Here is a 25,849-nt window from a genome sequence, read left to right on the forward strand (position 1 = left end):
GTTGTTGATAACATTGCTGTACTACTATATAAAGGATCAGTGTGATTTAGAGAGACCACTTTCCCCCTAAAGTATCTCAGACAGAATTAAGATATGGAGAAGGAAAGTAATACACAAAACATCAGAACAGAACCCATTATTCCCAAATCCCTGCGCAGTCTCCTGATCAGTAGGAAAGCTTACTGTTTGATGTAGTCAAGTGGTAGTTCCTGTTACGTAGGTTAAAGATTGCTTGGCTACAAGTGAATGCTTTGTGTTCCCGTCTCTGTTCACCAAAAGGTTTATTATAGACTGATTCATTTCCAAGATGGAATAGGATAGTTGCCAGGTGTGTAATTTATTGACATGGATTGCATGCAAGTATTTAATTGCATCTAAGAGCTAAATGTGCTCCAGTGTTTGGGGAACCTGATGGTTAGTTCCAAATCATGCATGTTACTTATAGAGATGTATATGTTGCACCAGGAAACACAGGAGGAGCCATCTGTATAACTCTTTCCTGGTGTTTTTCCTCCCACCAGAGCTCAAAGCCACCAGCACTGCCCATTTCTTCAATTTCCTGCTCAACTCAACCGATTATCGTATTCTACTGAAAGATGAAGATCATGACCGCATGTATGTGGGGAGCAAAGACTACATCCTCTCCCTGGATCTTCACGATATCAACCGGGAGCCCCTGATTGTAAGGGTTTTTCTCATTTTGTAGCAGGAGCAGACAAGGAACATCTGGGAGGCTTTGTGGGGTGGAGGGCTGCAAAATGACCAACTATTTCCATATGATGTGTATGGATTAGTAGAGTGGGTTCAGGGGCACATTTCTAATTTTGAGAGAATGCTATGGGTACCAGTCATAAAATGGCTGCTGCCAGGGGGAGTGGCTTGACACAACATTGGGAATACTGGGAATATTCCTACATATCAAAGCATCAACTGTTGACCTGGGAGACCAGGGTTCAAATCACCACTCAGTCATAAAGTCCACTGGGCGATTTTGGGCCAGTCACTCAGACTAACCCTACCTCACAGGATTGCTGTGCGGATATAATGATGAAGGGTAGAACTATGTATGCCACCTTGAGCTGCCTTGGGAAATATTAGCAAGAAAAACAACAAGACAAGTCTCAAGGCAAGTGGGGAAAGTATGCCCTTTGCCACCACCTCCCCCACTCTAAATCAAATGCAAGGAACAGCAGGAAGACAGTCAATGAAGCAAGTGGGGATGGCATCCCGGTTGTCTTTTCTCTGCTTGCCCCCCAAAATGCCCTCCAGAGCTAGAAACAGGGTAGACAGACCCATCACTGATTCTCATGGAAGACATTAAATGCTCTTGCTATTTCTTTTTAGGGCAGATCCAGGTGATTAGTCAAAGTGTACCCTGACTATATTTTGGTCTCACAAAATAATTAAAAGTTCTTACAGAACTGTTAGTTTTACAGAATAAACATTCTTCATTAGACATTTTAGTTGCTTGCTACCCAAAGGCCTCCAAGCAACTTATAACACCATGCTATGTAACACTATTTATGCAAGGTACAGCGGAAAGGCAAAAGTGTGATATGCAGAGTCCACATGTAATTGTTGGGTGGAAGTAGCCATGCTGCAGTGGGATAGCCTTGTGGGGGAGAATCATGGCCACTTCTATTTTCATCTCATGGGAGAAATACAGTTCAGTCCTGGAGAGGGGAAAGCACACAACACTCTTCAAATAACTTCTCTTTAGCAACAAATTAATAAAATGCAGAGACGTCGTCAGCATGAGCAGTGGGTTGTAGGGCTACATGAACATATCTGAGAGTGAGTGCTTAATTTCTAAAGAGCATTTTTATAAAGTTTTATTTATAAAAAGATTAAAATTAATCTTCTTAAAAGTAACAAGATGATGAAGGTGCAAAAGGAGTCACTATCACTGTTGTTGCTGCAAAGCAACAATCCACTAGGTGTCTGTGACACTTCCACGCAGCATCTTGTGGGATGTTGTGGGAAATGTGATACTCCCTTCACCCAAAGTGTTACCTTTAGAAAACACACATGAACCTGACAAGTGAACGCTTGATGCCATACAAATTGATAATTTTGAAAGGTCCTTAGTGATCAGTGCTTTAATTAAAATCCACCTTCCCAGAAAACTTGATGGTTTGGGATTAGATTTAGGAGTGGGATAGATACATCCACCCCTTTTTAATATTTCTCTTAGCATGATTCTGTGGAGAATCATAATTAAAAGGCTGAAGGTTTTGTATTGTTTTGGCAGATCCACTGGCCTGCGTCTCAACAAAGGATAGAAGAGTGCGTTCTTTCAGGGAAGAACAGTAATGTAAGTACTTCTTGTATGGTCTTCAGGTTTATAGAGGATGTGGGGAAAGAGTGGAGGCGAAGGAATGCTAGTAACGTGGTAGGATGATGAAAGCTGTCCTTCTGAAGCTTCCTTCCTCTCAAGATCTTTAAGACTGAAAGCCACCAAGCAGTGGCAATTTGTATTGCTCACACCACCTCAGGGATACCATGCTATGAGCAAATGATGATGCCCTATTGCCTATGACTGCCCTCCTCACTTCCTGTTTATTCCTATCTTTTCAGGTAATTGAGACACAATAACCCTGGTTCCTTGTGCTGCACATTCATGTACACAAGCTAAAGCCATGGTCATAATTCCTTGAGCACCTGTACAAAAGTGGGTGTTTCAGAAACCCTAAAATACAACACAAGTTTTAGTATGTGATGAAGTGACAGTGCTCTGTTTGTAGTTGGAAAAGCTAAGATAGGAAAGACGGAATTAAATAGAAAGATTTTGAAGAAAATGACATCACCATTGTAAAACTTTGCTAGTTTCTGGAAGCTAAAGTGCAGTGCAGTTGGTGATGAAGTCATCTTTTGGTCACAGGGTTCTGCTTAGCACTGGAATTGAGTGCAGCTCTAAACTTGCACTTCCCAACCTCTGTTACAAGAGGATATAATCATGGCCAAGTTAGCCAACTCTTGAGTTTGTGCAAGCTTTCTAAAGGCAAGGGCTGCTAACACTTCTATGGGTTTATGGAATATTGATGTATGGGACATGAAAGTGAAGATGCCTTGTCAGCAGTACTTTAAAGGAACTGGGGGTTTTGCCCAACCCCAGTTAAGTCTATCAGCAGTAACGTGTACTAAATTTCAGTAGGAGGAAGCAAGAGGTCAAAGGGTTACCAAGCTGTTTCCTACAAGGCACAGTCAGCCTTTGGCCAGCTGACCTTGAACTCTGTCCTCTTGGGATTTCTCTGCTGCTACTGTTTGGGGCTCAGTCTTACAGCAGCTAAGCTGGCTTAGTAAAGGAAACTGTTTGCTTGCATTTTTCCCATCCTACTGAACTCTGTTATCATGGCCCCAACCCAGTACTGTTTTGATTTGCGTAACTGGAGGTTTGAGGCAAAGAGGAAACATGAGATGTGAGAAGGAAACTGGACTCTACAGTCAGACACCCTGCATGGAGCTCCATGCCTAGTCTAGAATCCAGTTGGTAAATGAACTCAGGCCTTGACAACACAGGCCTGCATACATTATGGGAATTGCTCTTCTTGCCCTCTGGGCCTCACTGCTATCATTTACCTATTAGATTTTCAGTCCACCCTTCTGTAGCCAATCAGTTCTTAGTACCTCTTAATGAGTGGGAATCTAAAGGCTGACCTTAATATATTTTCTTTCCTGGCATAGATAAGTCCAGAGATTCCCCTTCTGCTTAGTTGGTTATGCTTTGGTTATTCAGGGCACTATTTTCTGGCTTTTGAAAACAAGCAGGAATGGGTTGGGAGTCCAGGATTTGCCACCCTGACACCAAGATATATTATTGCAATCTTACAGTTATTCTTTTCTCAGTTTTCAGAAAAATTGGCTGTGAGTTGGGAGTTCTGAGCGGCACCATTTATAATCTGCTTCAGCTACAGATGTTGCAGTGTAAGATGTGAGCAAGGAATGTTTGCTCCGGAAGGGGGTTTAGTTCAAAACTCTTCCAACAGGAACATGACTTAAAAGGAGTGCAGGAAAATTGTCTCTGAAGTGCATCCAAAACTCATTGCTGGAAAAGGTGTTGGAGGGGTGGATCCAAAAGGTTTATTTGTGGATTTTCAAAGTGCGCCAGACCTAGCTTGCCTCAATTTTAACTGGAAGCAAATGTTGTTGAAGAGGACCATTTGATACACAGACCATTCAATGTGGTCTGATTTTGTGACTTACTGGGTGTTCAGGGAGCTTTCATTTAATGCTGAAGCAATTACCTGATTGCTTCAAAGTATGTGTAAATCACTGCTTAGGCCATGCTGAAAAGAGGATGGAATTGCTCCATTTACCATAGACTGACTAATCTCCTTAAAGTAGACACAATTTCATAGGAGGCTGAGACTAACTTGCCATCTCTCTTTGTTTTCCAGGGCGAGTGTGGGAATTTCATCCGCCTTATCCAGCCCTGGAATCGAACCCACTTGTATGTTTGTGGCACTGGAGCATACAATCCTGTCTGCACCTTTGTCAATCGAGGCCGTAAAGCACAGGTGAGGTACTGAAGGAGCATATGGCTGGGACTGCAGCCAGATCAGTGCTGGAGAAGCATATGGGCTTGCTCTTAGACCATGCTAGGAAAGCAGCCTCTGGCAACATTCAACAAGCAATAAGGGATTGAGCTTCGAGTCTTGGGTAATGAGATGTGGAATCTTCTCAACTGTCTTATGTTTTTATGTTTGTTCAGCCCATTCATATCCCACTTCTCATGAAAGGGAGCCAAAGGCTGCATACATGAATCCCCCACCCCCCACCCCCACCTTTATGTGGCTCTCATTTATCATCCCAACAATTCTGAAAGGTAAGTTAGGCTCTTGCCAGCCCCATCAGCAGACGTCCTGCACAAGGAATTCCACTTTGCACAACAGGGCTTTACACACACACACACACACATTCTGACAAGGAGATGGAGCTCCAGGTTTTGAAAAAGGTAATGGGGACAGTGAAAATATCAAAATAAAACATGTAGACATAGTGTTTCCTAAAAACTAATAATAATAGGGTAGGAAGAGATGAGGTGTTGGGATCATATAAAAAGTAATTTGTAACTAGGTCACAAGAAGCATACTGTGTTATTACTTAAATGTATTGTTTAAACGTCTGATATTATCAGTAATTTTAATATATATATTATGGAAACCACTTAGAGGTTTTGATGATTAAGCATTATTTAAATCACATTAAATACATAAAGCCTAATCCTAGTAATCCCCCACTGTGCAGAATGAGACTTTCTCCTGAGTAAATGTATAGAATTGTAGCCTTAATTTGTGATAACCATTATGTCATGCAAGACCCTCCATGTCACATAAAATTTGTCAGACTTTAACGGGTTCTCTAACTTGGAAGTATGCCATATTTCACTGAACCATTTCCAAATTTATGGAATCTTATCTGATTTTTATTTACTGGTAACCAGATTTTTGGCTGTCATTAACATGTTCCCAGTTAGCTAATAATTGCACTTGTTTACGGAATCTTTCAATACAGACAAGTAAAATAACCTCTGGTTTTAATGGAATTGTTTATCATAGTCATTTCCACCCAGTATGCCTTGGGGGACGCACACAAAAGATGTGTGAAATCAGCCTTATTGTTACAACACCTCTAACATTGTGTGTTCCTTATATTATATTTGCTTAAACTGTCTAGTGTTAGCATCAAATCTTTAAAATAATACAAGGAGAATCTGCTTGCATAGGTGTGAATATATTTTCCACATTTATTTTATTTTCTGACAACAACTTAAAAATAGGAAAACCAATTGAAAACCACTTTAGTAAATGCTCTTCTTACAGTATCTTGTTTAGCAGGAGTAGCTAAACCTCATTTTAGGGTCTTATCTAGCCCCCAAATTGATTTCTGCCTTACCAACCCCAACCCCATCCTACTAATTTTAGCAGCAGAGGCAATATGTTTTTGGGAGCGAATGCATAGTTGTCCATAAAGTCAAACCCAACAAGCAGATACACATTCAGACTAAATACAGGTCATAAATATTTGACGAGGGGATTTTGATCTCCGTAGAAATATGTGTGTATATTTGAGAGAAACCAAAGACTTCTGCATGCTGCATTCTCTGGCCATACCCTGCCATTCCTGCTTCTCTGGCAGGTCACCCTGCCAGCGCTAACTCTCTGCTCCTCCTCTCCTCAGGCTTTTGAGCTGAACCAGTCCATCCAGCAGGGAGGACGGGGAAGTAGAGCAGTTGACTCCTCCCTCCACCCGTCTCCAGTGGAACGCAAGGTGGGAATCGCGCTCTGCCCTGCCATGCTCTTCCCCAAGGACACAACTGGCTCCTTTCTTAGCATGCCTGAGCCTGGGCACTCTAACTTTCATTTTCAACTGGCATGTACCTAACAACTAACTAACAAGGGAAGGGGGCCAGACCTATGGGAATAGGACTGGCCCTTAAATTCACCCCCCTTCCCATCTAGCAATGAGCGCGCTTCCTGTACCGCCTCTCCTTGCGTCTCCTCACTTGAACTAACTCCTTCTTCCCCAGGCTCGCACAAGGTTTGTGCCAGGAAAGAACACTCTCAGGATGTTTGACCTTACTACATATAGTATAGAACCATGTCCTTGACTGTTTGAAATTGAGACAAATGGGCTTGCTGTTTCAAGCAAAGGTTTGCTTGATGTGAGGTGGCATGAATAACTAGATTGGAGTAATCAAGGTTGTGATGACTGTGGGAGCAGGGGGAGGGGTGGGCCTATTGTATATGCTTAGTTGTTGTGAGGAGTGTGGACTTCATTAATGATTACATACAGTTTTTGTAAGTATGTTTGCTGAGAAATCATGTAAAATAAGAAAATGATGAGAAAATGTGTTTTACTTGTGTATCGGATGTAATGTATGCTTCTTCTACTGATTATTGCAAGTCATAGCCAATGCAGGAAGCCATCCCATTAATTTCCTTTCCAGTTTTCTCATTGTTGTCATTTAATTGATAAGGATGACCGTTAGTTGGGAGGAGATTATGAGATTTCCATTAGACTCTATTAATAGAAACTTTGTGGGCATGGTCCTACAATTGGCTAAAGACTTTGGTGTGGGAATGAACTATTTCAGTTGCTCATCTCGTATGGTTTCCCTCTAAGAAACATTATCAAAGCAGCATGGAATCCAGCCATATGGCAATTCCTACATTGCTCTGTGAACATAGGAATTGGTCCTAATTAACAGAACCCTTTTTATGTCAGATAGTATTAAGGATGGTATGTTTCCCCATTTACAGGGTAGTGCTGAATAATTAGATTGATTGAGAGGTTGAGCTCCTAATGTGGATTTGTATGGAACTAAAGCCTCCTTTCACTCAGCAGTAGGTACTCTCCCATGTGTGTTCAAGATGGTGCACAAAAAAAGAAGACAGGAAATGCTATATGCTATTCTTGTCAAGGCTGAATAGTCTTGGTTGGAGTGTTTGAAACTTTCACAAGAAAACAACTGAACCTAATCTTGAGAATTTTAACTTTCCTTAAGGTTTTGGTGTTGCTTGATTGTAAATTGGAGAATCAGCCTAAAATGTAGTGCTCTGATTTCTTAGCATTTTCTTCCTTCTGTTGGATTCTCTAGTTTTGATAATGCCTTGTCTTACCCCTGGAGTCATCCTGGTAGCTGTTTTCATCTAAATCTGTAGGGCCTTATTCTGTGCTGCTGAGCTGTGGTGGGGTCATTGTCAAAGACATCATCATCATCGTCGTTATTATTATTACACAGTGTATAAGTAACATTGGGTTTTCTTTTTCTCTTTTCTTTACTGAATGTTCCATTTTACACTTCAAAACAGAAAACTCACAAGTGGCACAATCACTTTTGCATTTTCCACAAGAAGCACATTTCCCCCCGGTGCTGAACAATGGCATTTGACACCAAAGCAGTCTGCCCACATAAGCCCAAAGCTCTAAATAAAAAGGAAATGCAACTCCTAAGCAAAATCATCTTTCCAGAAAGAATGCATGTCTATGGGTTTCCTAAACGGGTTGGCACTCAACACTGCTTGTGGGAAGATGTGCCACACACACACCCCATTCTCAGTTTCTATACAGAGACTGAAAGTCTTCCGTTCCAGTTTTTTTATTATTTATTGCATGTATTAGTAGGAAAAGAAGTTCTCAAGCTAACTTAACAGCATGGTATGACATGTTCCTCTAAGGGCAACACCTTAAACTACAACTAGGTGCAATTATCTGTAGGTATAACTGCTTAGTAGCCTGCATCTGCTGTCTGCAGGATTTAGTAGAACTATAGTTTTGTGTGTCAACACTTGGTCTCATTCAAAAGCCAGCTTTCATTTTTCTGCTCTTTGTAGCTTGAATCTCCAGCTTCTACTTGATGTGCTTTTTATATTATCACTGATTGCTATTAGCCAGTTAAAATGCATTGCACAATGTCAAGAGCCATCCTACTTTCCTCACTCCCTTGGGCATTGTCACCATGTGTTTGACATACATTAGAAAGAGGAAGCAAGTCTTCACTGATATCCTGCCACTGTTGACCTCCCAAGCTGTTAGCACAAGGAGGTGGGGAAGAGAGTGGGATGTATCAGATGATGAGAAGTTGCAAAGGGAATGGAGTAGAAAACACACTTGTCACATCCTACTGCAGTCTGGAACCCTTCAAGCCCCCTTTTCTATCTTTTCGTAAATTGCAGATCCCAACTACCACCTGTGGATGGAACCTATAACGGCACCAAATAATACAATTTGTGACATTCCCATTAGCACAACTCTTGTAAACTGTGTTGTGTTTAAACTTCAAACAGCTGTTTTATCCCAAACATATCAGTCCTGTTCCATTTATTTGTATACCATGTAAAGAAACTGCATTTGCACTTGTCTCCAGTCAAGTGGACTTCTATGGACAGGTGTCCCTATCCCCACTTTAATAAAGAATCCTTGCAACATTTAGTGCTCTTTTCAAAGTCATCCGTGAAATCCCAAGAGTGCCACAGGCTTTAGCAAAATAACCAGGAGTCTCAAATTATGAATCAGAGACAGAGGTGCAGACAAAGTTAGCTCAGCTCAGGTTCCAGATACAAACACAGGAGGCTCATAATGCCCACCTAAATGCATAGTGGGGAAAGTACTTATTAACTGTAAGATATATGCAGGATCAAATCATTTGGTGAGAATAAAAAATAAATTTAGAGCTGAGACAAATTGAAAGGAATTGCAAAATAAGAGGGTGCTTGTGTGGCATTAAAAAGTCATCAGGTTTGATGCACCACCACATCAATGCCCTTTCCTCCACAGCTACCTGCTGCACCTCAGTTGACTAGAATTGAGCCCTGGCTAAGGGCGTAGAGGCTGGGTAGGCTTATGTGGAGGGAGGGGGTTATTTTGGGACCCTGGTCCCAAGCCAGTTAGACCCCTGCACTTTCTTACAAAAGCCTGTCATTATTCAAGCGTCTGTATCTAGTGAGAACTCTTTGGATATGTGTCTGTGCTGGCATTAGCTGGTATTTCTGGCCCCCACGAAGCTGTATGCTGGGACCACAAATTCCCTATGCTCATATTCATGTCCGTTCTTTTATCTCATTCACTCATCCCAACTCTAGTTCCTTAAGCTGCTGACTCAGCCCATTCTGCTAAAAGTAGCTGACTTTAGCCATTCCTCAGGTGAAAGATGAACTACAGAAAGGGGTTTATTCTGTCCAATCCAATCCATCTTGAAGACAGCATCAGCATCATTTACCAAAGATCAATAGGGTGAATGCTGTCAAAAGAATGAACTCAATAATAGTCTGAGTTTAAAATATTTGAACCGTGTATCTCACACTCCCTATCTTTTCAGTCCTTACACCACCCCATTCTTAAAACACAAAGCCTTTAAACTGCTCTGCTTTCCATTCGTTGGATGGAGGGGGAGAGCCCTGAAAAGTTCTCACATTTTTGTAGGAAAGATCTGTTAATAAATAGCCACAATTCTAGAACAGTAGCTGCACAATGGCCAATTGGACCCTATTCAACAAAGGAAGATGTTTAGCTTAGAAAAACAAGGGACAGTATCAGTAGTAAATATTTTTCATGGCCAATACAGATATAATAAAATATTTTAACAGACTTTTGTTTTCTTTAAAAACATGCTGAAGTCATTTTTGTGACATTTTAATAAAAACATTTTGGGTAAAATTATATGAACACATATGTATACTTCCCAATAAATCAATAATATAAAAATAAGTATGCTCCAGCTAAAATTTACATCTCATTTAACAGAAGCTATTTAACAGTTCATGCCAATGTTTGTCTACTCAGAAGTATTTCCAACTGAGGGTACTTTCAGTTGGGTGTTTATTGTGGGATTATTGATTGATTGATTGATTGATTGCCACATTCACATAACATTGTTGGCATCAAAATGTTAGCCCACATCCTCCTCACTCCAAATTAATCTGCATAGACCCTTTCTAGAGGAAATCTGATATATACCACCTGTTGCCAACAATCTTGTTTGCAATAGCGCAATGACCTGTTTTCATATTAAACTCCTGTCTGGAAGCAGGGCACCTAAGCCACTCCCATTGAAATAAATGGGAATTAAAAGCAGTGCCAGATTAAACCCTGTGGAGGCCCCTAGGCAGTCAAAATCCTGTCCTTCCCCTTGTGCACGCACTCTAATGGGATAATATTGAACTAAGAAAACTTGATTGTAATTTTCTTTCAGATCAAATCAATATTATTTTGATCCGTTGTTTCAGGGCCTCTAAAATGCACGAGGCCCAGAGGTCAGTGCCTACTCTCCGCCTATTTGGTAACCTGGTACTATTTAATAGTGCTTAACATTGGCAGATTAGGTTTAATGTTTTTATCAAACCACAAGAGGAAACCTCTTAAACCTTTTCACGGCATTTTCCTTTAATTTCTAAATGGCTTCCAGCCCACTAAAGCAGTGATTTCCAAACATTTCATTAAAAAGATCCACTTGTGGGATTTCTTTCCCAAATGTTGATTCTACCACCCTGGCTTGGCAGTCTCTTCTCCACTGCTCCTTCTGCCGCATTGGCACCTACAAGCATTGCCAGCATCCTAGCAACCCTCTTATAAGGCCAGAAGTGGATCCCAGTGTACCGCTTGTGAGTCACTGGAGTAATGAGTCATTAGTTTCATGATAGGAGGGATTTAAATGGCATTCACTCACTCTGCATTTCTCAGCAATATTTAATGCCTGCATCCTATCTGCTCTGCTTATAGCTGTTGGTTGTCCTCTAGGGGGTGGGGGGAAATGTGACATCCATGATTTATTGTTGTTTCATACTCAGAAGAGGTTGTAGCACATGGTGTCTGAAGGCAATCTGAAGTTCATCAGTACCTAGGTACTACTTAGTAATAGTATATGGTAACTTGACACTTATCTGTAGTGTTCACATATTACAGCACACGGTTGTTTCACTTCACCCAGTGGTCATACCCAGTGGAAAAAGTCTGAAAATGTAATGTTGTGTACAAACATTGCAGGGAAAACGATGAATCTTTGGCTAGAATGTTACATCCAGTGTTTCTTGAGATGGAGAGGTCCAGAAGTATGAATTTTGGGAATGGCTTTGTAAAGTAGTACCATGTGGATAAAGATGGTGGGATACACTATTTTTATATTAATGTGGTTTTTTTTTCATTTACAGAACAGGTTTCTTTAGGAGGAGAAATGTTACTTCTGCAACTTTAAAATGGGACACATATTTGGGAGGTGTACAAAAGAGTTAGAAAGTGAATGTTCCTGTAAATTGGTCAATGCAGTAACTTTAGAGAGTGGCTCTGCTGCCACATTTCTTAGGGTTGACTTGAAATTGATATAAAACTTGTAAGAGTAGCATGTATACAGTACTGCAGTTGCTAGGGTGATGTTTGCTCCAGCTTTCTACATGGCTTGGTGGTGATTTTTCTCCATGCCTCCACAGGGTCTCTGAACAAAATAAAGTCTGTAGTGGCATGGAAAAATAGCTTTGCATGGTGAGGTAATAAACTCACCAGTGAGTCAGCCACCATTGAAAAATGATTTAAAGCAGCTTCCATGGGGTAGACATATTACATGCCAGGATTTCTTACATTCCACTTCTTGTAACCTTGTTGGACGAAAATTCCACTCCAGAGAGATGCGGTTTGGACAGTGTGATTCACATATTCGGCATCTTGTGTTCCATGTACTTTTAGATGCCCTCTGATTAAAAAGACTTGTGAAGGCCTAAGGTAATAATGTGTGGTAAAGCAAATCATTGATCTACCTGTTGCCTTACTTTCCAGGACTACATATTCTACCTGGAACCAGAGAAGCTTGAGTCAGGAAAAGGAAAATGCTCGTATGACCCAAAGGTGGACACCGTATCAGCATTAATAAGTGAGTTCCATGGTTGTGCAACATGTCATTCTATAGGCATGCGATTGTAGAATTGGAAGGAACCCCCAGGGCCATCTAGTCCAACCTCCTGCAATGCAGGAATCTCAACTAAGCATCCATGACAGATGGTCATCCAGCCTCTGTTGAGAAATTTCCCTCTTTATGAGTTCTAAAACGATTTCAGAATTGATAAGGGGGAGGGGGGCTATGCTACTTATAAGCATGCAGCGCAACAGCAGCTCTGTGTCAGGAAATGGTTTTGGCCATCCTCGGGCATGGATGAGTTAGCTGGAAATGTCATCAGAGTTAATGGGGAAAGATCATGGCCTCTCGGATGCTGATAAAGAAGAGAAAGGACATACTGTTCACTAAACTGCAGTGTCCCATCCAGTGGGAGAAGAGGAGGAATAGGGCTTTGGCGAATAGCAAAGTTCTGAGAGGTTCCTTGGCAAAATTTCACAGATGACATTTATGTCACTTCGTTATGGTCCAATCGTTTCCACTTATCCATCAGACATGATTATTCCTCCCACTGCCCTAGCATTCCAAAACAACACAACGCCTGAGTGGCCAGCTATATTCACATATAGTCAGCTATATTCTGACTTAAGCCAGCTGCAAATTTCATGCAGACCCCTCTACTTCCCTTGAGAAACCTGGTCCTTTCCATTGGTCATGCTAGAGTTACCAATGTATATTTTACTCTTCCCCCTTAATATCTGTATATAAATATATCTTTGAATGTTCTCATCTTCTTGGATTCTTATATCCTTCCCTCACCACATAGACTCACCTTTTTTCACTCAACCCCGGGTTGATTTCAAGTATGGGCATCCTCTGAACATTGTCCTGTGTGGCCATACCATCTCCCACAGGGCCCCTCCATCTCCAGTTCAAATGGTGGCTCAAGCTCCACAGGGCTTTCCCCTATGTGAAGGGCTGGGGTTACAAAACGTCACAGCAGGGGGATAATGAGGAGTGGTATCATTGTCCTGCTGACCCTGGGCCTACTACTGGCACAACAGCTGCACCAATCTCCCCTAAGAGTCGGTTCCAATGCTGGCCAAAGTTCTTTCTTCCTGCAAATCCCCCAACCCCTTGATATGGCCTGGCTGCCTCTGATCTTGTCCAAGCATTAGTATCCATTTACATGACAAGCCCCAAACTTCTTAATTAATCTGAAAGCAGCTGCAGCACTGGCCTGAGACAGGCAGGAATTGTGCCCTTGTACCAGTGGGTTCCTGGCTGAGTGCTGGACCTGATTAGCAGCTTTGCTAATGAACTTAGGTTCATTTCTGTAAGCCTTCTTAATTTCTGTATAAGAGATTCAGTGCAGCGGTAGGGAAACTATGGAAGGGCATCTAACAGTTCATATGTTGTGCATGACTAATAATCTTGATCCTTTTCTCCCCTGCCTTTGATCATTATGAGGTTTCTTCTATCAATGAAAGGTCAGAGCAACAAGAAAGGGCCCCTTCTACAGAGACCTTGCTTTCCCCTTGTCGTTTCTTTTCATTCCCACTCTCCAAGAACAATTCACACAGATTCTAAGTTTGATCTCACACTTACTACCAAATAGGATCACCATACCACCCCCCCAAAAAATTATAGCATTTAATTAATTCATCCTTAAATATATAGCCGTTCCATGCTGACAGCAGCTTCAGGCATGACCTGAATGAAGTCAGGAGACCAGGAAGTGCAGGTGCTTCACCCTTTCCTTTTCCCACATCTCTTATCCAGTGTTACTCAATACAATAATTCTTGTGCATGGACGAGAATTAGGAGATACAGTCCCCCTTTACTCTTTATTTCATGTTCTAATTACAAATTTCTGAATCCTCCTGAGTATTAGCACCTAAAGCATCTGAGTTAGGGGAGGGGAACTTCCTTTCCTCTAACTTCTAAGTTTGCCTGTAAGAATTGTGGGTGATGCCACCAGAGTGGTGTGACCTGGAAAGGCTGCATGTTTCCGCAAGGGAGAAGATGGGGAAAAGAGCACAGAACAGGCTATTTAAACTATATTAGGTGTGAAGGGCAGTGTGAAGGTCAAACTAGATAAGATGCAGGAAATCTGTGATTGGCTCTCTTGAAGTTTCTTGGTGTTTGGGTGGTGGTGGTTTTTTTAAAGAAGCTGCGGGGGGGGGGGGGGGCTTGAATGGAATGCGGCAGTGGCACTGGGAGAGGGATTAATCCCCCCCCCCACGGATTTCCCAGTCTAAATCACATTTCCCTTCAAAGCTCAGAAAAAATAAATATGGCTGCCTGTATACTATTTACCCTATCAGGCAAATAGTAGAAGTGGCTGCAGTATAGACAAGAAAAAGGCCCTGTTTGAATTCTCCCTCCTCTGAACACTGTGTTCAGAGGTTGTGTGTGAGAGAGGAAGATGGGGAGAGAAAACTCTAATCAGAGCTTTCTTATTGAGTTTAAGAATGAAAGGACTACAGAAGGAGGTGAGTTTCTCCTTTTCCTACCCATTTAAGAGTTCTGAGCAAATAAATGAATGAATGTTGAGGATCTAAGAGAGATAATGGTTCCAGTTTCATAGTCTGGCAATACTGTCTGTGCCATCCATGCCCAAAATAAAACTTTGCATTCTTTTCTCACATGGAGATGTACAAACCCCTGGTGCACAACTTTTTTTGGGGGGGTGGATAGAGGTGGGAAAAGAAGAAGGTTGAGGTACTTGTCTTCACATCATTGTTCAAAGTGCCAGTGAGTAGCTTCCCTGTTTCTGTAAGTATCATTTAAGAAATGAACCATTCCAGGCATTTCATATATTTCCCCCCATCCCTCTCTTTCACAGAACCAGTGGGGTGAGTGGTTGGGAATCCTGCCTCAACAAAACTCTCAATTAATTTTCTTTCCCCTATCCTCTGTTGTCCACAGATGAAGAACTCTATGCTGGTGTCTACATTGACTTCATGGGCACTGATGCTGCCATCTTCCGCACCATGGGCAAGCAGACTGCCATGAGGACTGACCAATACAACTCCCGTTGGCTAAATGGTGAGTGAAAGGGGGGCAGACTGCAGAGTTTGAAGTGCAGAGGACAAAAAGCAGGGCTGCATTCATGATCTTCGTGTCCAATGTCCATGCTACATGGTGGGAATTGTGACTTAGAGCACAGTTTCCCTCTCTTCTTTCCTCTCTCTGTTTCAGAATATTATTGTAAGAAAGAAAATGTGAAGAAAAAGAGGCTTTAGTTAAGAAAATATTATACTAGCAGGAGCGTTAACCAACAACCCCCCTCCCCTTTGTCTTCAAGTTCCTTCTGTGAGCGCACACTGTTCCATGGTGACTTCTCAAGTCTGGCTTCCTGAGGGCTTCATGCCAAGTCATACCAGCTGCCTACAATTGGTTTCTTTTATCTGTCCATATATAGCCAGCTCCGTGGGCTTTGTTGTGGATGATGGAGTCTTAATTTAGCTCTCTGGACCCCCTTTCTCATCCTGGTGCCCTTTGAGCCTCCTTTGCTGTTACAGTGTCCCCATGACACCTATCATACCCTTCTTCTGTACTCCCTTGTTTTTGATCCTTGATACTTGATTTTGCTGTCGCCTTGCCCTTGCACTGACACTTGTCCGTACTTTCTGTCTAGCTCCCAAAACACCAGGAATAGGGCTCTCCTGCCCTGTTCATGCCTTGCCAGCCTTAATAGATCTGAAATGCTCCATCTGTGTGGAACACAAAATACAGAATCTGCAAGTGTTCCTACTTCATTTGGGCTTTGTAGAGCACATCACTGAAGAAGTCATTGCCTTCTATAATTTTCTTTCCATAAAGAAAAAATATGTGCTAAGTTAAGATACACTTTTATATAACGTTTGTCCAATCATCTGGTCATTTCAGGAGTGTGTTGGTGTTTGACTAGTTTCTCTTTTTGCTTGATTCCTTGGCTCTGGTATATGTCCCCTTTTGTGCATTCAAAAGCATTCTGCTCCTGGAATTATTTCTCTACACACAGTTGGTGGTGAAGGGCAGGTTTGTATTCTTGTCATTTCTGATAACTGATCCAGGGCATTTAATCTCCTGCCCTCTCTCCTCCAGCATGCATCATGGAAAGGGATCCAATGAGAGAAGGTCTCAGCTTCCTTTTTGGTTGCACCTCCAGCTGTTGTGAAGCAGCAAAAACAGCTGAGTAAACTGGGGTTGGGAATCAAATTTAGGGAGATGTCATTTTAGTAACCTGAACAGAGCTATCTATGAAAGCAAATGCTGGATTATAAGGGTGACCATTTGCCTTCCATGGCAATTCTTTAGCAGTGATGGCTCTAGAGAAAATACCAACATATCCCCAAATTGCAGGGCTTCCAAGATATTCTTACAAAAGCTTTTAAGGCAGACAGATGTGCTTGCAACCACATAAATCTTACAGCTCCCCCCCCCAACCGCAAGCAAGGGAATTCTTGGTACTAATGATGAAAGTTACTGACATTAGACTTATGAACAGCCCAGGCCCAGAGTTTTTCAAAATATGGTACACAGCTTCTCTTCGACGGATGCATAGAGTTGTGTTCCTGGCAACTTACAGGTCCAGTTACCTCAGCACACCAACGTAATGTGGGTGCAGAAATTTGGCGATAGTATGTGTATAAGAAAGCACTAGTGTACGTGTGACAGAATGTAATATGGGTGTAACTTGACCGGTAATATGGGTGTGTCACTAGATGAAACTCACCCTGTTCTTACACAGGAGAGGCCTAGGCTTAACTATTCATAGTAGGGTTTATATTTAAGTAGAGCAGCAAGGCGTTGCACTTCTGTCAAGGCTGCCCACTGTCCACTTACTCCTGGGGTTGCCGTATTTCAACAAATAAAAACCAGGACACCCTGAAAGTTGAGTTTTTTTCTTTCTTTTTATACAAAAATGCCAAGAAAACGTGATTTTTCAATTGACTTTCCTAAGATTCAGGACACCGCCGCCTTTCAGAGGTTCCCCCCTGGTGTCAGTTCAGCATTTGAAATCCTGGTAATGTCTGGGAAAATCTGGACGCATGGCAGCCCTACTCACTCCCCACCTAGAGGATGAGGATAAGGCACTTCTGGAACAAAACTGTATGTTTCTTTACAGAGAAACTTTTAGCATTATTTTTCAGCCAAGTCTCAGGTAGACCTTTCCCACTTAAAATGGTTATCAGTGTGGTTACCTGCAACACCTACTCAGCCCCTTCTAGGATTTTACTTCCCCTCAGGGAATCAAGACCAGTTTGTTCTGCCTAGCTAACCCTTCTCAGACAGTTAACCATCTGCACCTGCCCACACTGGCTTTTAATTTTTCTTTCACCGAGAGTCAAATCTCTATTTCACTGCTAAAACTGTCAGCATCTAACTTAAACTCCACACTCTCTTTCCTGATTTTCTGATGGACTCACCAGCTCTCACTGGTTGCAGGGTCACTAGGAGGCAGACCCAGGGTCTGTCCATCACAATATGAGCTGGTTGTCTGGGAAAGAAAAATGATGTGAAAGAAGCTGGGCAGGTGAGATTTCCACATGAGTGAGGGACATGTAGTGTGGGGCAGGCAGCACTTCTCTGGTACTTTTTCCCCAGTAGGAGAGAGGATGTCATCCATAAGACTGGGATTTGCCAATGCTGCATGCTTGCGGGGCTGGAAGGCAAGACATGCAGTATTCGTTTATTTACCTGGCAAGAGCCTTTCCTGCACTGTTTTAAAATGGGCATCTGTTTTTTACATTAAACGTATGTTAGAAAGCAGCATAATTGTCCCACAGCCTGTTACAAACAGTTCAAAATGAACCTCAGACCATATAAAAAGGCTGTGCATTACATTTTGCTTGGTGTTGTTAAAGTTTAATGTTTTACTATGTTTTTATATATGCTGGAAACCTCCCAGAGTGGCTGGGGCAACCCAGTCAGATGGGAGGGGTACTACTACTAGTACTGCTACTAAGCATTCCTCCACTGAGCTTGTGGTGGCAAATATGGGAGTTATCCCATTTCCTCCTCATAATGGCCCTGGGAAGAAATCAACAATGTGCTGTGTTGAGCTTCCATTACAGCAAGCATCTCTGCATGCCTGATGGAAGGATCCTCCTTTCCTTCCTCATGCACTGTTCTGAGGGTTATCCTGACTCCCCCAGGGCCAATTGCAGGGGAGGCAGGGGAGGGAAGCTCCACTATGCAAACAGAAGTCCTTGCACAGGGCTTCTGCTGATGGGAAGATGAATCACACCCATTGTGTGGTAGGCTAGGCTGAGAAGAGTGACTTGCCCAAGGTCACCCAGTGAACTTCACGACTAATCAGGTATGTGAACGCAGGTCTTCACAACCAGCATCTATGGATCAACACAGCCACACTTTTGGACTCCAGAGTCTGTCATGATGAGCTCCTGCACTTGAAAATTTATCACTGTGCCATTGGGGGACACAGAAGAACTAGTCGCTTTGTGGGGAGGGTATCATTTCATAAAAGTTGAGAAGCACTACCTGCCTCTCAGTTTTGGGATGCCATAGTAAAGCAATTTTCCCTGCCTGTGATTTCAATTGCTATTCACCCTTTTCAAGCTGAGCTGTGTAAGTAAAGAACTCTTAAACTACCTCATTTTGCATTACAAATGAGGTGATACAAGGAATAGAGCTCAGGACTCCAGCACTGTAGACTAAGAAGGCTTAGTTAATCAATCACATGGCCATGTTTCCTGCAGCAGCCTAGCAAACAGCTGCTTAACTCACTGAGCTTTATGTCAACTTCTTTTCTACACTGACATGAAGATTTGGTTCCCTAGTTTTGGCCTGTGATACAGGACAAGCCGCCATCACATCCAGTAAAAGAATCTTAGTACCAAAGGCAGCAACGGATTCAGAATTCTTTTCTGAAGTTTGGATCATAACAAGCCTTAGAGTGTGAAGCATTGACTGAAGTTATTCAGAACAGCTTTTATTTGGGGCATTGAACAGAATTTCAAGAAAGTGTTAATCTATAGAAGTGGTCTTTTCCCTAGTGTTGTAGAACATTTACTGGTTTAAAACATGGACCCTACCTGATTGACACCAGTTAATTAATTTGGAAAGATTGGATAGAGAGGAGAGCCAAAGAGCTGATTTAGTACAAATCTGTATAACCACTAGGCCAATAATAATAATAATAATAATAATAATAATAATAATAATAATAATAATTTATTTATACCCCACCCATCTGGCTGGGCCTCCCCAGCCACTCTGGGCGGCTTCCATAAAAAACAAAAATACAGTAAAATATCACACGTTAAAAACTTCCCTGAACAGGGCTGCCTTAAGATGTCTTCTGAATGTCAGGTAGTTGTTTATCGCTTTGACATCTGCTGGAAGGGCGTTCCACAGGGTGGGCGCCACTACCGAGAAGGCCCTCTGCCAGTGTGCTTCTTGCTGACTCGTTCCACAGGTCTTCTGATCAGAACAGGTCATTTGACTCATTTGTCATGATTCAAGGTGGCAGTGTCTGCATGCCACAATAAACCACATCAGTAGCTGCTGGCCTGCCAGGAGGAGCCATCATAGACTGAAGAAACAAGCAGCTTTTGTTCTTACAGTTATTCTTATAACTATGTAGTTTAATGTTTTTGTAAGCCACCTTGAGACTTGCTTTTCAGCTGTAAGGTGGGACTTAAGTTTTAAAATAAATAAAATGGAATAATATATGGACAAGTTGAGCAAATGTTGACAGAGATGAAATGCCTAGAAGCTGTTTGATTGCGTCTTAAGTGCATTCCGTAAATCTTCATTTTCAACCTTGGCTAACACTGTTTTGTGTGACCACAAAAGGATTCCATAACTGATCAGGAAAGGTACAGCAAAATGTGAGCCATTAACTGAACAATCAGGACTTGTTTGAGAGCGGTAGATGTATGAATCTGTTGCAGGAAAAACAACTTGCCTATGGCATCTTAACTTGCAGTGTAAGCCTAAGCATGTCTACTCAGAAATAAGTCCCATTGAGTTCATTGGGACATACTTCCAGGTAGGTGTGTATAGGTTTGCAGCCTTAGTTGTTGTTATACAGGTTTTCTGGGTCAGACCTTTTTTTGTCAGATGCATCAGTACGGAGACCCACAGTGAAGTAACAGTTGCATGGCACATACTACACGTGTTCAGATTTTCACTCTTCCACTCAACCAATGTCATAGTCGTGAATTTTAATGTTCAGGAGCTCCTGACACCCCTTATAGCTCATCCACAAGGAGAATCCAAAAAGTCCTATACATAATTTTCGGGGGGAAGCTATGTTGAACTCTGAGGATTACTTCTAATGGTATAGTTTCAGTTTATTAAATGCATTGAGCTTTAGCAAAAGATCTTCAGCCAGCTGAAAGGCTATCTTTTGCTTTACCAGAAATGCAGACAATCTTACAGGAAAGCAGGGACTCCATCAAAGAAAAGAAAATACGTGTATGCCCTCTGCTTGATTAGTTTCCTCATACTCTGACTTCCTTTATGGTGATACACAACAAACTTGAAAGCCTCACAAACATATTGCCTCGTTCACTTGCCAGAGCAAGCAAGGTCTGTCAGTTACCCTGGTGCTCTGGCAGATGACATTGTTGCTCCTGCCCTGAAAAACGTACCAGGGGGTGTTCCCCCTCCATTATACCACTGCACCCTACCCACATTTCAGCTCTCTTTTAGGATGAGGTTGGTCCCATCAAAAATTTACATGGCAACTTTTGAAAGCAAAATCTGTGTGGGTAAACAATAATGGAAAGGAGCTTCCTGCACTCAAGTAGAAGCTGCGTCGGACATTCGGCTTCCAAAAAAACATTTGCAAACCGGAACACTTCCGGGTTTGTGACATTTGGGAGCTGTTCTAAGCTGTTCAAGAACCAAGGTACCACTGTACTTGCAAATCTTGCTGTCGTTATGCTATTAAAACTTGCTCTATTCTTTGACCAACTGAGAATAGAAAACTCTGTTTTCTTTGAATCTCTCTTTCTCCAAGCTTTGTGGAAGAGTAGGTATCGGGTCAGTACCCACTATAATAGAAAAGCCTACAGAATTTTGGTTGTTAGGACAGATACCTACATTCTGTTCTCCCCACTTGAGCTGTTTGAAGGAGCCATAGTATGTCAGTGTAGAGCTCTATGAAGTAAATATGTGCTCCAAAGGGGTGGACCCAAGCCTGTGCATGGAACCAGTCCTCACCCTATATCACTTTTCAATGAATAATTTGCTCTTGAATGAAAACAAACATCTCTCAGACAAAGCTGTGCAGGGTGTGAGACAAATTGCTGCACTTTGCTAAGTAAACAACATGCTTCAGAGTAATGTGCTAGCAGCATCTGTCAGGTGATAGGGGCTTGAGCCAATTTCCTCACCTGGCAATATTCTTTTTTCACTGCAACAATAAGATAAGTTCAAATCTTTGCCATGCAGTACTGGAGGGGAGACATGAGGAAGAAAACACTCACATCTAGAGATGAGGTGCTGCCTCCTCCAGTGGGGATGAATTATTGTGACTGCATGAGTGTACTGCATACATTAACCTGAGTACACATCTAAGGAACATTTTTAAGATTTGAGTTACTTAGCCCCCAAATTCAAGTATAAGCTGCTGTTAGGGTTCTTCTAACAGCGGCCAGGTGACCTCCTCCATGGGCTGGTGAGGAATCACATGTAGCACAAAAGCTCTGAGTCCTGGAGTCTGGAAAGAACATTCACCCTTTCAGACCATTTTACTGTTTAAACTACTTTTTGCAGACCCAGCGTTTGTCCATGCACAGCTCATTCCAGACAGCGCAGAGAGGAATGATGACAAGCTCTATTTCTTCTTCCGAGAGAAATCTACTGATTCCCCACAGAGTCCTGTTGTCTACTCCCGCATTGGTCGCATTTGCCTGGTAGGTCTTGAGGATGAATGAACATAGGTTTGGTTGAGAGTTTACTATAAATTCCATGTATTTGGCCCCTTCTCTATAATACCATTAACAAGGAGTTCCTGGCACTGTCTGGGAATTTTTTGAAACCAATAAATACTGTGATTTTTAAATAGTGTAATTTGTGAATTTGCCTCCTTCACCACCAAAACTGAGTAAAGTCATGTTTTGGCCCACCATCTTGAATCAAAATTGGCACCCAGCACTCCAAAATCAACAACAACCTCAGTAACCTTTGTGCCAAGTGTGATGATGAAATCTCAAGAGGCAGCCAAACCTATGTAAAAAATGAGCACAGTCACCCTGAAGTCCCATTTAAGTCCACCATCTTGGTTCAAAATGGCACATGGCACCCAAGCATCAAATTAGACCCCCACTTCTGCCTCAGAAATCCTTGTGTCAAGTTTGGCAATAATATATTGAGAGGTGTCTGAATGTATAGAGAACAAATAAACAAAAGAACAAATAAACAAGGTGTCAATGTATAGAGAATGAATGAACAGATAGACAGACAAACCACTTTCCAAAATATATAGTAGATAACCAACATCTCTTGTGAATGGCAGAAGCCATTGTTGCTCTGAGCTCCTCCAGTGCCATTGTTTCTGCTTCCTCCTTCCTATATTGTCCTCTTTGGTATAGCTTGTGAATAGCTGGGAGTCTGGAGTAATTGGGCACTCCTTTGTGGTCATTACTCTTTGCCCTATTTCTGTTGTGTCCCACTGTACGGAAGTGTACAGAATAAAAGTTGTGTGTCTGATAGCCCAATCCTAGCTGTGCACACTACAAACACTGATGTGGCTGCAGGCAAAAGCACTGTAGCTTTCATAACACTTTTTGTATCCCAGAACACTGCTTTCCTTTTATTTAGAATGATGATGGAGGCCACTGCTGTCTGGTGAATAAATGGAGCACATTCCTGAAAGCACGGCTCATCTGCTCTGTGCCAGGGCCTGATGGGATTGAAACACACTTTGATGAACTCCGTGAGTACAGTGAGGAATGGGACGTTTTGGGGGAAGGGGAGTATGGTAGACAGGACTCTTAAATGCTATAAGTGACCTGACATCTTAATAGGGGCCTTGACTAGTGGAGGCATAGACATTTAATGATCTCCACCTAATGGCCTGTGGGCTGGGTCTACTCTCCAGAGCTCCTATCAGCTCTCCCTAAATTTTAATCAAGGTACAGTCAGAAGTTTGCACACCATTTTCACTGAATCCCCCTGCCCCTGCAAATGTTAGGAATAGAAATACACTTCACAGCAACATTACACATTTCCTGTGGATTGTGTATGTTGCATGCCCATATTTCTATGTAGTGCTGTTCCTAAGCACATAATTGTGAAGCCCTGCCTGGTAAGTGATGGTAATGTTACTACAGAGCCCAAATACCCATACTGGTGATCTGTGCATCAGTCTACACTTCTGGTGGTCTGTGCAGCAGTCTGTACTTCTGGTGGTCTGTGCAGCAGTCTACACTTCTGGCACCCAGGCTTCCCTGTGAAGAATAGAGTGGTCCTCAATGAATACAGAAGTTGGCCAATGTACTCGATGCTTTTTTTTTTTTTAATCAAGAATTACCAGGGCTTATACATGTCTGCAAGTTATCCATTCTAAACTAATAGCCTACCCTCTAAACTCAGATGTGATTAAATCTGATGATACCTAAGTGGGACTAGCTCTGAAGAAACTTGACTCAAATGTAGCACTGAAAATTTCACCTACCTTACTGGGGTGCTGATGGCAAAAATCTATAACTAATAGTCTCCTGGGGCTTGACAGAACAAGGAATACAAGGTGCCCAGTACTTGACCTCCGGATCACTGTATATAGGAAAATTGCAATGTTTGTGGAGAAGGCAGTTGGTTTTTATGGCTTGAAGAGATCTTCGTAATTATCTAGTATAGTTCTCTAAGGATCTGCCACAACCCTAACATTCCTAGCAGATTTCCCATTATAATAGAAAAATATTCAGCTAATTTTCAGTGTGCCACAATCAGATAAAATAATACCCAAGGCTCTCAAAGCCATATGCTTCTTGATATGATGCACTTGTTCGGATAAGTAAAATATTGACATTTAGCCAAAGCTGTAGGAAAACTAACAGTGGCATCTGAGCAGGTTGATGATATTGTAAAAGGCAGTTTAGAGGAAAGCCACATGTGCTTAAATGAAAGGGCTGAGATAGAAGAAGAAAGGAAGAGGTTAAGAAACAGCAATGCCCTTTTCATTAACGTTTTCTTTTAACGTTTTGGGTTTGTCGGGCAGTATGCTTCAGTAAAAAGGCCCTTCAAACAAATTTTGCTTTTCTTAAAGCAAACGTTTTAAACAAAAGCAGAAAATATATCCTTGCATATTAGGCAATGCTGTAAAAGCTCATTCCAAACAAGGTTTTCAGCTTAATTTTGAAATTGGAGCTGAAGTCCATCACAAGTACTTTTGTGATGCTTCATTAACAAGCTTTCAGCAACTATCAAAAAATGGGGAGAGAGATCCCACTGTGAAAATGCTGTGTGGAAGCCCATTCACACATGGAGTCAGCTTGACTTGGTCTTGCTGTTTTCGGGGGTAGGAGAAAATGAAGGCATCCAACATTGGCATAGTTGAGGTTGGGGATCTCATTCTTGGCAAAGGCAGCAGACCCACCTCCTAGTAGGCTGTCGTCCAGCTTTCTCTCAACACAGGCCAGACAGATGGCTGCTGGTCACACTGCAAGCAACCCCAGTGAGGCTTTTATCACCTTCAGTGGCCTTTGATGGATTGTCTCCTACTAGAGAGCAAATTAGCACTGTCCCTTTCCCTACAATTGCTTTGCTTCCCAAAATCACTACCAGATGGTCTGTAGGATACCTTGATTTCCTGGCTTCTCTTGGAGAGGGAATGAACTCCGAGCCTCACCATAGCCATTGTTCTTGCCTGAGTGAGAGTGTTCTCTTCTGCCACAGCTGGGGCTGAATTAGAAGTGACAACTATGGGACACTCTTGTGTGGAATCGCAATGTGAATCTAAATGAGAAAGAAACCTGAGCACATCTCTGCCTGATATGAAAGTCGTATAAATAGGCAATTCAATCCTAATGACATGACTTACCATTCTTTTTATTAGAAAGAACAAAAGTTTGTATTAGCTACTATTAAGGACATTAGTTGGAACGCACGTCATAACAAATTAACTTGACCTGGCTTAACTATGGCCACCGTCTGGCTTGACTAATGTCTGGCATAGTCAACTGTGGTCCTATATCTGCTTGAACCTGACCCAAGGTCTGGGCTGGGCCAGCTTGCCTTTCCAAGTTTCCTGATTTATTTGCCTCACTTCACTCAAGGCGAAATTAGATGTTAGAAGTCTTTTCACCTTCTTCCCAGTAGCACGGGTGAAACATAAAGTGTATAGCATGGCATCTTCATAACGTGTGTATCTGCACCTGCCTCATCTCAATGACTTAAGCCAGAAAGAAAATGCCCAGCACAATGGCATCACTACACATGGTGTGTTCTATTAGACGTTACCAAAAAAATGGGAGGAAAGAGACACAGCAGCAGCAGCAGCAGCCATGTGTCTTTTGTCATGCCGAATTCTGTCCTCGGTGAATTGGTTCTGTTTTGACTATC

The 25,849-nt window shown here is 42.1% G+C and overlaps 1 protein-coding gene across 7 annotated transcripts in view; it reads left to right on the plus strand.

The window, feature by feature from the left end:
* Window positions 1-25,849, plus strand: part of SEMA3F (semaphorin 3F) — a 127,225-nt gene that overhangs the window by 87,574 nt on the left and 13,802 nt on the right. For 6 of the 7 annotated variants that reach the window (XM_081900273.1, XM_081900275.1, XM_081900277.1 and 3 more), the window contains exons 3-10: window positions 522-682; window positions 2,252-2,314; window positions 4,398-4,517; window positions 6,181-6,270; window positions 12,268-12,361; window positions 15,254-15,373; window positions 22,061-22,200; window positions 23,108-23,222. In XM_081900273.1, the coding sequence (XP_081756399.1) occupies window positions 522-682; window positions 2,252-2,314; window positions 4,398-4,517; window positions 6,181-6,270; window positions 12,268-12,361; window positions 15,254-15,373; window positions 22,061-22,200; window positions 23,108-23,222 (903 nt within the window). The remainder of the gene's footprint in view (window positions 1-521; window positions 683-2,251; window positions 2,315-4,397; window positions 4,518-6,180; window positions 6,271-12,267; window positions 12,362-15,253; window positions 15,374-22,060; window positions 22,201-23,107; window positions 23,223-25,849) is intronic. The other variant, XM_081900279.1, reaches the window with a different exon arrangement.

The sequence above is a fragment of the Podarcis melisellensis genome (assembly GCF_964234715.1).
Source record: "Podarcis melisellensis genome assembly, chromosome: 2".
NCBI lineage: Eukaryota > Metazoa > Chordata > Lepidosauria > Squamata > Lacertidae > Podarcis > Podarcis melisellensis.